The sequence below is a fragment of the Scardinius erythrophthalmus genome, assembly GCF_964197995.2.
Source record: "Scardinius erythrophthalmus genome assembly, chromosome: 9".
NCBI classification, from domain to species: Eukaryota; Metazoa; Chordata; class Actinopteri; order Cypriniformes; family Leuciscidae; genus Scardinius; species Scardinius erythrophthalmus.
In genome coordinates, this window is record NC_138229.1 from 7496231 (window position 1) to 7509272 (window position 13042).

Here is a 13042-nt window from a genome sequence, read left to right on the forward strand (position 1 = left end):
TCAAAGTGCTTTACATACTATTAAAAATAAACAGAAGAAATAAGAATATACAAAACAGTTTAGAATAAAGAAACAAGAAAGAACTAAAAATAATTAAAACAGTTTAGAATAAAGAACCGTTTAAAATAAAGAAACGAGAAAGAACTAAAAATAATTAAAACAGTTTAGAATAAAGACTAAAATAAGACACAGTATAAACAGTCGGACAAACAGTGACACAGTGCTCATTCATTAAATGCAAAGTTAAACAGATGTGTTTTGAGTCTGGATTTGAATGTGACTAATGTAGGAGCACATCTGATCTCCTCTGGAAGCTGGTTCCAGCTGCGGCTGGCATAATAGCTAAAAGCAGACTCTCCATGCTTAGAGTGAACTCTTGGAACTTCTAGCTGATATGATCCTAATGATCTGAGTAATCTGTTGGGTTTGTATTCCGTGAGCATATCTGCAATGTATTGAGGTCCTAGGCCATTAAATGATTTATATACTAGTAATAATACTTTAAAATCAATCCTATAAGTAACTGGGAGCCAGTGTAATGACCTGAGTACTGGTGTGATATGTTCATATTTTCTGGTTCTGCTAAGAATCCTGGCTGCAGCGTTCTGTATGAGCTGCAAATGTTTTATGGTCTTTTTGGGAAGGCCAGTGAGGAGTCCATTACAATAATCCACCCTGCTGGTGATGAAAGCATGCACTAGTTTCTCTAAGTCTTGACTGGAAACAAAGCATCTAATTCTTGCAATATTTTTCAGATGATAGTATGCTGATTTAGTTATTGCTTTGACATGACTATTGAAACTAAGGTCTGACTCTAAAGACACACCAAGATTCCTGACTTGATTTTTAGTTGTTTGACCTTTAGAGTGAAGGTATGCGTTCACCTTGAGAACTTCATCTTTGTTTCCAAACACAATGATTTCAGTTTTGTCTTTGTTTAACTGTAGAAAGTTTTGGCACATCCAGCTGTTGACTTCGTCAATGCATTGAAGCAGAGAGTCAATGGGGCTGTAATCATTAGGCGATAGGGCTAAGTAGATCTGTGTGTCGTCTGCATAGCTGTGGTAAGCGATTTGGTTCTTTCTCATTATTTGGCTCATTGGGAGCATGTACAGGTTGAACAGGAGTGGCGCAAGAATTGAGCCTTGAGGGACTCCGCATGTCATGGGCGTCCACTCAGACTTATGATCTCCTATACTCACATAATAACCTCTCCCATCTAAGTATGACCTGAACCATTTTAGGACTATCCCAGAAATCCCCACCCAGTTTTCCAGCCTGTCAAGAAGTATGTTATGATCGACAGTGTCAAATGCAGCACTGAGGTCGAGTAGAACCAGCACTGATAATTTGCCTGAATCCGTATTTAAGCGAATATCGTTTATTATCTTAATGAGCGCCGTCTCTGTGCTGTGGTGCGGTCGGAAACCAGATTGAAAATTATCAAAGTATCCATTTGAGTTTAAGAATTTGTTCAGCTGGTTGAAGACAACTTTTTCAATGATTTTGCCTGTGAAAGGAAGATTTGAGATCGGTCTATAGTTGCTTAATATAGTCTTATCCAGATTGCTCTTTTTCAGGAGGGGTTTGACAACAGCAGTTTTAAGGGAGTTTGGAAAACTTCCATAGAAAAGTGAGGCATTTACCACTTCTAGGAGATCTGCTTCTAAACAGTCTAACACACTTTTAAAAAAAGATGTGGGAAGTGTGTCAAGGGCGCAGGTTGATGTTTTAAGGTGCTGAACGGTTTCTTTCAGAATTTTGCCATCAATTTCTTCAAAATCAGACATAGTAACTACTTTCTCAGGTTGTAGTCTGATCTGTCTGACCTCAGTGCAACTCAAGGATGTGCTGATCACCTTTCTAATATTATTGATTTTCTCAGAGAAAAAGGTAGCAAACTCACTACACTTGCTGTCGGAGAGCATTTCACTGGGAATCTGGCTTGGGGGATTTGTTAGTCTGTCGACAGTAGCGAAGAGATTTCGAGTATTATTTAGGTTTCTGTTTATGATATTGGAGAAGAAAGTCTGTCTAGCTTTGCCTAGTTCCATATTGAAAGCACGAATGGTGTCTCTATAGATGTTATAGTGGATTACAAGTTTTGTCTTTCGCCACATGCGCTCTGATTTTCTGCATTGTCTTTTCATAATTTGCACTGCTGTTGAGTTTCTCCAAGGTGCTTTTTGTTTACCATTCTTCCTGACTTTCACAGGAGCAATATCATCAATTACATTTTTAACCTTCGAGTTAAAAGAAACAAGGAGAGAATCAACCGAGTCAGCAGATATGCTCGGTCTTAGGGATATGGCCTTCATAAATAGTACACTAGTGTTCTCATTTAGGCATCTCTTCTTGACAGACACAGATCTAACTTCAATGGCAGGAGAGATCAATAAATCAAAGAAAATACAGTAATGATCAGAGAGTGCGACATCCTTAATATCATTCAATGAAATGTTTAGACCCTTACTGATAAGTAAATCTAGAGTGTGTCCACGATTGTGTGTGGGCCCATGTACATGTTGAATCAGATCAAAAGTTTTTAAAACAGTATTGATTTCTTTTGCCATATTATTTTCTGAATTATCTATGTGAATGTTAAAATCTCCAGCAATAGTGAAACTGTCAAACTCTGAGGAAATTATTGATAACAGTTCTGTAAAGTCTTCAGCAAAGGCTGAAGAGTATTTTGGAGGCCTGTAAATAGTGATAAGTAAAATCCGTGGAGCACCTTTTAACACAATACCCAGATATTCAAAAGACGGGTAATTACCAAATGATATTTGCTTACATTGATAGACATCTTTAAAAAGAGCAGCTACACCCCCACCTCTCCTTCCAGCTCTGGAGACACTCATAAAGGTAAAGTTCGGAGGAGATGTTTCATTGAGGATTGTTGCACTGCAGCTGGCTTCTAGCCAAGTTTCATTTAGAAATATAAAGTCCAGGTTGTATGTGCTTATAAAGTCATTGACTAGAAGTGATTTATTTTTAAGTGAGCGGATGTTTAAAAGTGCTAACTTAACAGTCTTGCTTTTTGTGTCCACAATCTTAGTTTGTCGTGTGATAGGCACCAGATTAGATGGGTTTGCTGTACGGCTTTTAAAGGCCTTAGACTTTCTAACATGTGAATGAACAGATGATACAGGAACACTGGGTTCCCGCTTGTTCTGTAAACATTTGAGAAAGTTACTGTTATCACAGCGGGGACCCGGCACAAATCACTTGGAGCTGGTATCAGTTGATTTTGTAACACCTCGAGCAGACGGTGGAAGTTGTGGGCCCTGGCGTTGTGGAAGGGGCCTTAATGCTCGGGGAGGAGGGGGAGGGGGGAGAGGGCGAGCTGCGCCCATAGACTTTGGTGGTAGTGATGTTTTTCTGGTTGATATCTGGGGGCTTCCAGCGAATTGGGTTCCAGCATACACTAGTTTTTCCATTTTCTCTGAGAAACACATCAATGGGGATGTAGGAGATAGTGATAGCGGTGAGAGTGGCTGTGGTGTTAATGGAGGCTGTAATATGCTGTCTTGGCTTTCCTGGTCGTGTTTGGGTGCTGAATCTGTTGTTACTGGTGGCTGTAATGTACTGTCCTGGCTTCCCTGGTCATTCTTGGGTGCTGAATCTGTTGTTATTGGAGGCTGTAATATGGTGTCCTGGCTTCCCTGGTCATTCTTGGGTGCTGAATCTGTTGTTATTGGAGGCTGTAATATGGTGTCCTGGCTTCCCTGGTCATTCTTGGGTGCTGAATCTGTTGTTATTGGAGGCTGTAATATGCTGTCCTGGTTTCCCTGGTCATTCTTGGGTGCTGAATCTGTTTTTACCTAAAATAGTTCGCCAGATTATCCTAATTAGAAAATCTAGAATCTGAAATGTTGTAACTACCTACAGACCCTACAGTGAGTAAGACAATAGCCTACCATAGAGAGAGAAATCAGGTTTCATTTTACCTAAACCGAAGAGTTTCCTGGTTCTGCGTTTGAGAAACTGAAAGCAGTTTGTGTAAATACGAGGTTAAAATCGACCGGTAGAGGGCGTTCATACACTGCATTTTCATTGACTGTGTTGTGCCAGACCTGTCTCTCTGTAAAATTAGTCAACCAAGATAAAATACGTCATAGTAAATCTCATACACATTATGTCCATACTCCATAGTGTAAGACTGGAGAAACTGGAATAACTGGAAAAGAGAGGGCTACTCCTTGAGAAAACAAAGGAAATTAGCATTTGAACTCTCTTGCTATATCACCATCCCCATTCTAGACACGATCACAGTTGAGATGAACACCTCCCAATTTACACATCATTCCCTTCACCCATCCTACCTGAATTCACCCAAAAATCTAAATGGTTTACTATTAACAATTATCATACAGTATTATACATGTTTGGTATTATTTGAAATGTCTGCGACTGGTACAAAGGTCTCATTCCCACAAAGGTAATAAGGTGTGGAGAATTTAGAGACATCTTGTTAACTGCTTTGGGTGTGCCCCAATGTGAATCAATTGCTGTCCCCAGTAAGTCTGGGATGGTGATTAATGCAAATTCCCACTGTGAACTCATGTTTACATTTGAAAAGAGGTTTCTGCCTTGGTCTGAGTATTTAGGGAGATGCTGAAGAAGGCTCGTGGTGATTTGTAGCTCAAATTAGCCTGTGATGCAGAGTGTATGCAGGCACTCGCCATCATGTATTTTATAATGTCAGGTTCGCATCTTCTCTCTTTATTCCAGAGTATTTGATGTTTTGTATTTATTATCTTTGAGGGCAATTCCACGCAAAACTGTCACATCCATAACGCCAACTCAATGCCATGGTATTGAGTTGGCGTTATGTATGTGACAGTTTTGCGTGGAATTGCCCTTGAACTGATTATGAAATTGGCATGATACATTTACCTGACATAATAAATTGTTACATTTGATTTTATTCCGACTGACTCTGAAATTGTTTTCCCAAGTAGATTAAACCAATTTGTATGTTACCGCAAGTTTTGCGTCAGATTAGTGACGACTAATGTTTGGCATCAATTCAAGTGTACATGGATTGCAAAGACAAGAAGTGAATTTCCGTTTAGAACAGCAAATGCTTCTTGAAATTTGGGTGTGTCTTACCTCTGTTTTAATTTAATGTTACTTTAGATAAGTGTACGTGGGAAACCACGGCATGGCCAATCCAAAGCTATAAGAGAAGTAATGTTGGTCAGCTGTAATAGTGGCCATTCCTCTACTGAAGTAAACGTTAAGTTAAATTCAAGTGTATGCAATTCCATGGGGGCTATACCAAAGTATCTTTGATTGTGTAAACCGTGAATGTGACCGACCTCAGGTATATAGCAATTAGCCTACCTCTGTTTGGTGACCAAAACTGATGGGCTTGTGAATGGGAGACCTGTGTTAAACAGAAGAGGAAAGGACCTCTGAGTGACATAGTTTCCTAATCTGAACAAGTAAAATAAGAGTTAAAAAGAGTTAAATAGAACAATCAAATATATTGTTAAACTATTATATAATTGACCAATAACTCACTGGCAATCTAACCTAAATTCGAGGTCGTGATAAAATGGAGTCAGATAAAATCTTAAATGGAATTAAATGACTTTGCCACGTGGAAAGACAGCAAGTAACACACCCCATTTGGACCGATAAACGGGCTTACAATAGTAAAATATTGTTCCCAGAAGTGTTATATTTAGGCGGGGTAGCCTATGCATTGACATAATTTTCCCAGAAAATTTTCCAGATTTTAAGTGGCAAAAGAGGCTGCTGTATGACTGGATAGAGGACACTGCGAAAACGCGAGTAAAACAAACGATTATCAGTTGAAACTAAAGGACGGACTCGACATCGTGTTACTTACAACTTACCAAAGATCCAGTGATTCATTCATGGATATTGACATGCAGCCAGGTAACGTGTTTCCTGACAATGTGCTTGATTTCGACGTCGGGGAAATGCAATATTAATATAACAGATGCATGCTACATACATCCCTAATGGTGTAATACCCAGGGGGGCAGGGTTTCCTAAAATATTTAAGCTTCCCCGGCCGCCGCCATTAATTAGCGGACCATCACCTGCTGTTTGCATTCCATTGACTCCCATTCATTTTGGCGTCACTTTGACAGCGAATAACTTTACATATGAGGCGTTTAAAGACTCCATTTGTCCATTATTTATTTCTAAAGAAACACGAAATGTATAAAAGGCTCCATTACCTTGTATCTTACGTTATAGCCCAGTAGATGCAGTTTTTGTAAAAATAGGCTAACGATTGCGTCATAACCACGCGACTCTCTGTCGCACAGTAGAGAAATTACCGTAAGGACAGGAGGAGAAGCTCGTGGGCAATCGGGGGGACGTGGAGGCAAAATGACAAAATAATTATTCAGAATACTTAGCAAAAGTTGCTCCTGCTCCTAGCTCATGGACAGCTCCTACTCACACTCTCCGTCTTGATTGCTCACGTCACATCTACGTCATCAAGCTCAGTTTGAGTCTGCGCAGTACACTCGACCCCCAGGAAGTGAGTGCTTCTAATTGACTTCACTTGTCTCCATTGAATCCAATGGGGTCGCTGTGTCCAGTTTATATGCTGTCTATGATAATACCCAAGGTGTATTATGCTATCATGACCTCTGCTGGCAGATGTCGGGACTACATCTTCAGGCTTCAAAGATCATCTTTCTCCATTGACAGCCATTCTAAAAAATATGTTTATTCTGAAATTTGTAGGCAACATATATGTAGTTATTCATTAATGAAGGAACAGTGTTATAAAGTGCTACCGACTTTTCTACTAAAGGCAATGCATCACACATGCATTTCACACGATGAGGCACTGACACACTCAGACACACACAGAGCAGGGGTGTGTGTGAGCGCAGTGGTGTGTGTGTGAGGGCAGTGGTGTGTGTGAGGGCAGTGGTGTGTGTGTGAGCGCAGTGGTGTGTGTGAGGGCAGTGGTGTGTGTGTGAGGGCAGTGGTGTGTGTGAGCGCAGTGGTGTGTGTGTGAGGGCAGTGGTGTGTGTGAGGGCAGTGGTGTGTGTGTGTGAGCGCAGTGGTGTGTGTATGAGAGCAGTGGATATTTAATAATACGGATTGTGGATATTTCATTTAATATATCATATATACACTTGACAATACAAGTGGTGGTAGTTGAGGAGAGATGTCCTGATATGATTGTAAAGCGCTTTGGGTGTACAGTAGTAGGCCTACATATAAAAGCGCTATAAATGCCTCATTCACAAGATGCTTTGCCAGTGACATTTTTGGAGGTCTCTCAAGGTGACCTATAACCTTTCATACAAAAATGAAAATTCTGACATCATTTAGCCTACTTACCTTCATGCTGTTCCAACCCGTAAGACTTGTTCATCTTCGAAACACAAATGAAGATATTTTAATGAAATCTGAGACCTTTCTGTCCCTGTAAAACTTGATTGTTTTAGTCCAAATTTTCTAAAGGGACTCGATTGCTTTATATGATGAACAGATTGAATTCAGACTTTTATTCACATATAAATATTCATCAACTCACACATCAGTTGTGGTAAACGGAAGCTCATGCATGCTTTTGTATGAGAAACCAAACAAAACAAGAGGACTATATATACACACAAGACAGAACATGATCAATTAACAAGACACACACCTGTGATCAAGCATTGAGGACCACAGAAACTAAACTTCAGATAATAAATGTGATTTTAAACCACAAAAAGACACATGAAGTTCAGTATTCAGAAAACAAAAACAAAAACAACTTTGAGACTAAAAAGCTTTTAACACATACACTATACATAACAATTAACCTATAATATGTAGCATAACATTTTAAAGGTTTAAAAAATATATGTAACAGACAAAAAAAAATCACCAAACCACACACTCTTGAGCAAATCCATTTTGTTTTATTAAGGTTTTTTTTTCAATTCATAACAGTAAGAGTCAATTCTAACAATAATAAATGTGCATAAAACAAGTCTTTTAGAATGCAGCACAATATCTTACAGCAACTATAAGCAAAGGGCAGGTGTAAGATTCCATGGAGGGCGTTAAGCATCCAAGCAAGTGCTTTCAGCAGGCAGGACCACCTGTGGTTTCACCGTTAGGAACGGCCGACCAGCTTTTAGGCATTGTGTTTAGTGAAGGAAAGTGATGCTTTGGTTTAATAGCTCTTGTGCAGCAACCTCGAATGAGTAAAACGCTGACCTCAGCGGAGGATTTGACAGTTACATTCATTTTGTTTTGTTTTTTTCGTTGTGTGGTTGGTGTCCTTTCCCTGCTGAAGGCACGTTACAAATAACAAAGCAACTCTTGTGTTGTCGTGTGTTAAGTGGACGTCTTTTGCTAGCATCTAGAGTCGGTTTGAAGGCCTTTTTTTTTATAATTGTACTGTTCTTACGGTTATACTCGGATGGATTACCGGTGAACGCGCCTCAATTCAGGCTCAGATATCGATCGAGATACTTGATTTACACTATGCTGTGGCGATGATAGTTACGGTACTGTGAGAAATTAACTTATCTACGTACTTATCTATTATGAGAGTTTTACTGTTCATTTTTATTCTTCATGCAGTTATTTATGTCCATCATATGACAAATACTGTGTTTTTGAAGGTGTATCTATTTGTAAAAAACTGAATTTCCCACAGTGGAAATCATGACGAGGCGGAGTGTAGCCTACTGCCAATTCAGACTCTCGGTACGTGTCGGTGCAGGCAACGCGGAGCTTTATTTTTTTTTTTTGACTGAACGTGATGGCCGGAAATTATAATAAAAGAGCTGTGCCATATTTCTGCAAGCATCATTTGTTAGCTGGACTATTATACTAGTTCTTAAATTATCCTAAGAAAATTTCTCATAGTTATAGAATCTTTTATTATTCAAAATAAGATCTCAATATTATACATGTTCCTTTTCTTTTCTTTATATTGACTATGTACAGAAGTGCAAAAAGTCAACCTTCGTCCCTTAAGTTATGGCTCTCTCTCTCGTTTGCAGCTCGAGGCCGACCCCGTGACCTCCCTCCTTTGTTTTTCATCTTTAAATATTCAGAAATCTCTGATGCTGCTCGTTTTGGCCTGGCATTGAGGGATGTTTCTTTTTTTTTTTTGAAATATTACAAGACGATTTTTCAATTCTGAAATGCATACAGTAGAAAAACTTCTTTTACTCTATCACGTACAATTGATACGTCAACCATCTAATTGTAGACGTGGTCTTGATTTGACACAAAATAAAGGGTTAAAATATCAACCTTACCAAAGCTACAAATAAACTCTTTCTTTGTCGTTTTTCACTCTCTTTTAAGACAAGATTAAACATTTTGTTCAACAAATTCAAAACCAAAATCCTTAGAGCTGAAATTTCAAAAATTCTACCATGAAAACTAACATGAAGAATTAAGAATACAACACTACTAGCTAAACATTATGAACTTAAAATGTAATGTAAAAGAAAGTGACAGTAAGAAAAACAATATTTCATTTCCTACTTTCTAAAACAGTTCTATGACAATATTGTCAAATACAAAAAAAACAAACAAAAAAACAAATCTTTATAGTATGCCAACAATAACACAATATATTTCTAACAAAGGCTTTGAAACAGAGTGAACGTTAAGTGTAACATGATTAATAAACACGTAAAATAAGAGTGAAGAATAAAATCTCATCCGCTGTCATTTTACATTTGTGATTGAGAGAATGTTTTTGTGGGTTCAAACACTGAAATATAAGGCTTTAGTGAGGAAACGGAGATGGCGTGCATCCTTTCAAGTCTGTGCACCTAAACCAGGCTGAAATCCAGACTCAAGAAAACGTGAATTTCCAGACAGATGAGCCGAGAATCTCGCGTTCATTAGTTTAATCTTGAGTCTGGTTGTGGCGCAAAAACCCTTGTTTCCTGGTTTACAAGCAGCCTTGTACGTAAAATGAAGCTATACAAATGATTCACCTTCCGTTATCAGTATACCCAGTCAAAACACATTTAAATATTAAAAAAAGAGAGAAAAAAAAAGACTTTGGCACAACTTAATATTAAAAACGTCTCATTATATTCTCCGTCCCTCAAAACGACGTTGTTTAGAAGTCATGAACTATTCGAAAACAAATGGAAATCAACACAAATGAGAACTGAAGACAAACCCTGACCCAACACTAACCTCATCTTTCCGTGTACCTAGTCTCGAACCCACAATCTGTAACGAAATACTCAAGCAGTGCTTTTCCAGCATGAATTTTAGAGTCCTCACAAAGACTGGAACGCAAGCGCTCTTGACGACGACCTCCTAAAGACACGCGGTGACTCTCGATACCTTCTCCGTTCCGTCGCGACATTCTCTCGATCAAGGCAATTTAAAGAAACAGGGCATTAGGAACAAGGCAACCCTGTTCTCATAGGAGTCAAAAAGGCTTCTTAGTTCTACAAGGCCTAATGGATGATCGACAAATAAAAATGGCACGTTTCATAGAAAACCCACACTTGTGAAATTATGTATAAAAACAAGCGCTGTAAAAAACATTAATCTCTGGTAAACATAATAACACTGTTGATATAACACTCTAGATCTGTGTCTGGTATTCAGCCGGTGGTTATGGTACATAAAGCTTGCAAGAATGTGCTTTTGAAAGGTCTCAGGTGATCAGTTTCTACCCAAAACATTCATCTGTCAATCCCGACTCTCGCTTACAATCTAGTTTGACTAGGAGCCAGAACTAAAGATACAGAAAACTACATACATTTAATTATTTCGCTGGAGGTTTTTGTGCCATATCGACTTTTGATTCGCTTTTCAATTCAAGGTGCACCTTTTTTACGACTTTGTAAACTATCAGACAAATTTTGAGGAAAGATGATCAAGGTGTGAATCACAAAAAAATATCTCTTGGTCTACTAACATGCCAAAACGGTGTTAGGTCAGACATGAAAATAACTTTTCCTACTAATCCGGCTTGAGAGTAAAAATGCCTCAACGTCCAGTCTGACATAATGATGTAGTTTCACTCAAATTCTACACATCATGTGGAAGGACACTCAGTTTCACCCCAGTAAAACTCTACCATCATGTATGACCAAATTCTAATCTTCATAGTATATTCTATCCGCCGGTGATCTTGATGTTAAAATTTTGAATTCTGTTTGTTTGCCTTTTTGTCCAGGACAACAGCACATTCCATGATCTGAGGAAAAGTAGAAAATAATAGATTTAGAACACATGAGAATGAGTATTAAAGGACTTGTTTGACAACCATATATGACCATTCTGTCATTATTTACATTATTTAAAATTTTGAAGAAGTTCTTTCCATACAATCACAGTTAAAGAGGCCATATTGCGCCTTTTTACAAAGTCTTGATTTTGTTTTTGGGGTCTACTCACACATTATACTAAAACACATTATTTTTCACGTTTTACATTATTGCAGCACCTCTCTTCCCAGTCTGCCAGTACCGCTCTGTTTAGTCCATATCTCTATGAAGCCCCTCCTTATGAAAAGTGTAATGTGCTCTGATTGGTCATCTGGACCAGTGTGTTGTGATTGGTCCTCTGCTTCATGTGTGTTTCAGAAATGTCACGCCCCTTACCATAACCGCAAGTTTCAACACACTACTAACGCAACTCAACCAGTAATTATTAAATGAGGAATAGTGTGACGTGTTCGGTCCCGAGTTCAGAAACAGTGCTTAGTGATATAGTGATATTTGTAACTTTGAAGACCTTTTTCATGCTCAAACATTTCACACTAAAGAAAGTTGATAATGTAAAAAATAAAAATAAAAATAGGTCCTTTAAAAAAGCAACATAAAAGTAATTCATGTGACTTGATCATTGTATTCCAAGTGTTCTGAAGCCTTGCGTAATGAACAGCCTGAAATGTTTTTCTTTTGATATTTTCCATACATATCCCCCCAGAAAAGCACCATAAAAGTGCTCCATATGGCTGAAATATGCATCACAGGTGCCATGTTTTTTGGTCATATTTGGACATGTGATTACTACGAACTGTAGTTGTACGGAAAATAACTTCTTCAGGATTTTTCTTTTATGTTCTATGGACAAATTACATGAGGGTTAATGAGAGTAAATAATGACCAAAATTGGGGAGCTTTTGCTTTAAATCAAACATTTAAATTTCAATTTTAATGGCAGGTAGCAATCCAGCAGTTTCTGGAAACAATGAAAAATAGAAGAGGAATGTGTGACCACTCACTGTTGCAGGACTGGAACTACATCTGCGTCAGGTACTTGTGACTAGTCAGATGCTCTGCAGATATTATTGGAATCTGAAGATGAACAGAGAGAAATGCATGAAATGATTCAGTGTGACCTTTATTAATTTTTTTTACAAAAAACAAAACAAAAATATTCTCCCTCACCCTCACTCCCTCCCCATGACAGTTAAGAAGAGAATAAGTCAAACAAAACACAAATTAAGAAATGCCATTAAAGAAAACGATGAACCATTGCTTATTAGCATAAATCTTTCTCACGTGAGGCAGGGAGAATTTCCCATGCACATTCCACATTTCCAACTTGTTGACCTTCACTTTTATTTCAATAATTGAAGGTATTTGAAATAGTCTATAATAATGTTTCAAACTAAGAAGAACCTTTGCAAAACGGTCATATTTGTAAATCATATCATTTAGTACAGACTATTATGTCACGGTGGCCTGCATCGCTACTTTGTATTGATCATATGAGCAGGATTTAAGCTAGTGGAAACTCTTTTCTGTATATTGATCAGCAAAACAACAAAATGAAGCAGGAAACAATGAACAAATTTGATCTAATTTATACAGCCGGCAAAGATGCACCCGAAGCAAAACACTAAGAAAAACTACCTCATACATACCAATTGCATGTATTCGTTGGTAGTCAGCTTTGATAGAGAAGAGTCCTCAAAATAAAAAAGGACAAAACAAACAATATTAAAATGCTATTTATAACCATCAAATATAACATGAAATGGTACTGTAATGGTGCATTAATTGAAAATTAAATTCTCATTCGAGCTTCAATTACATTAACA

At 38.1% G+C, this 13042-nt stretch overlaps 1 protein-coding gene across 43 annotated transcripts in view; it reads right to left on the reverse strand.

Moving 5' to 3' along the window:
- Nucleotides 1–7893: 7893 nt before the first annotated feature.
- mbnl1 (muscleblind-like splicing regulator 1) overlaps nt 7894–13042 on the reverse strand; it is a 72391-nt gene continuing 67242 nt past the window's right edge. For 23 of the 43 annotated variants that reach the window (XM_081375001.1, XM_081375011.1, XM_081374999.1 and 20 more), the window contains 3 exons: nt 12866–12892; nt 12221–12293; nt 7894–11188 (listed from right to left, as the gene is read on the reverse strand). In XM_081375001.1, coding sequence (XP_081231127.1) covers nt 12237–12293; nt 12866–12892 — 84 coding nt within the window. In that variant the 3' untranslated portion in view covers nt 7894–11188; nt 12221–12236. Of the gene's footprint in view, nt 11189–12220; nt 12294–12865; nt 12911–13042 lie in introns of all 43 variants that reach the window. The other 20 variants (XM_081375005.1, XM_081374991.1, XM_081375009.1 and 17 more) reach the window with 1 other exon arrangement.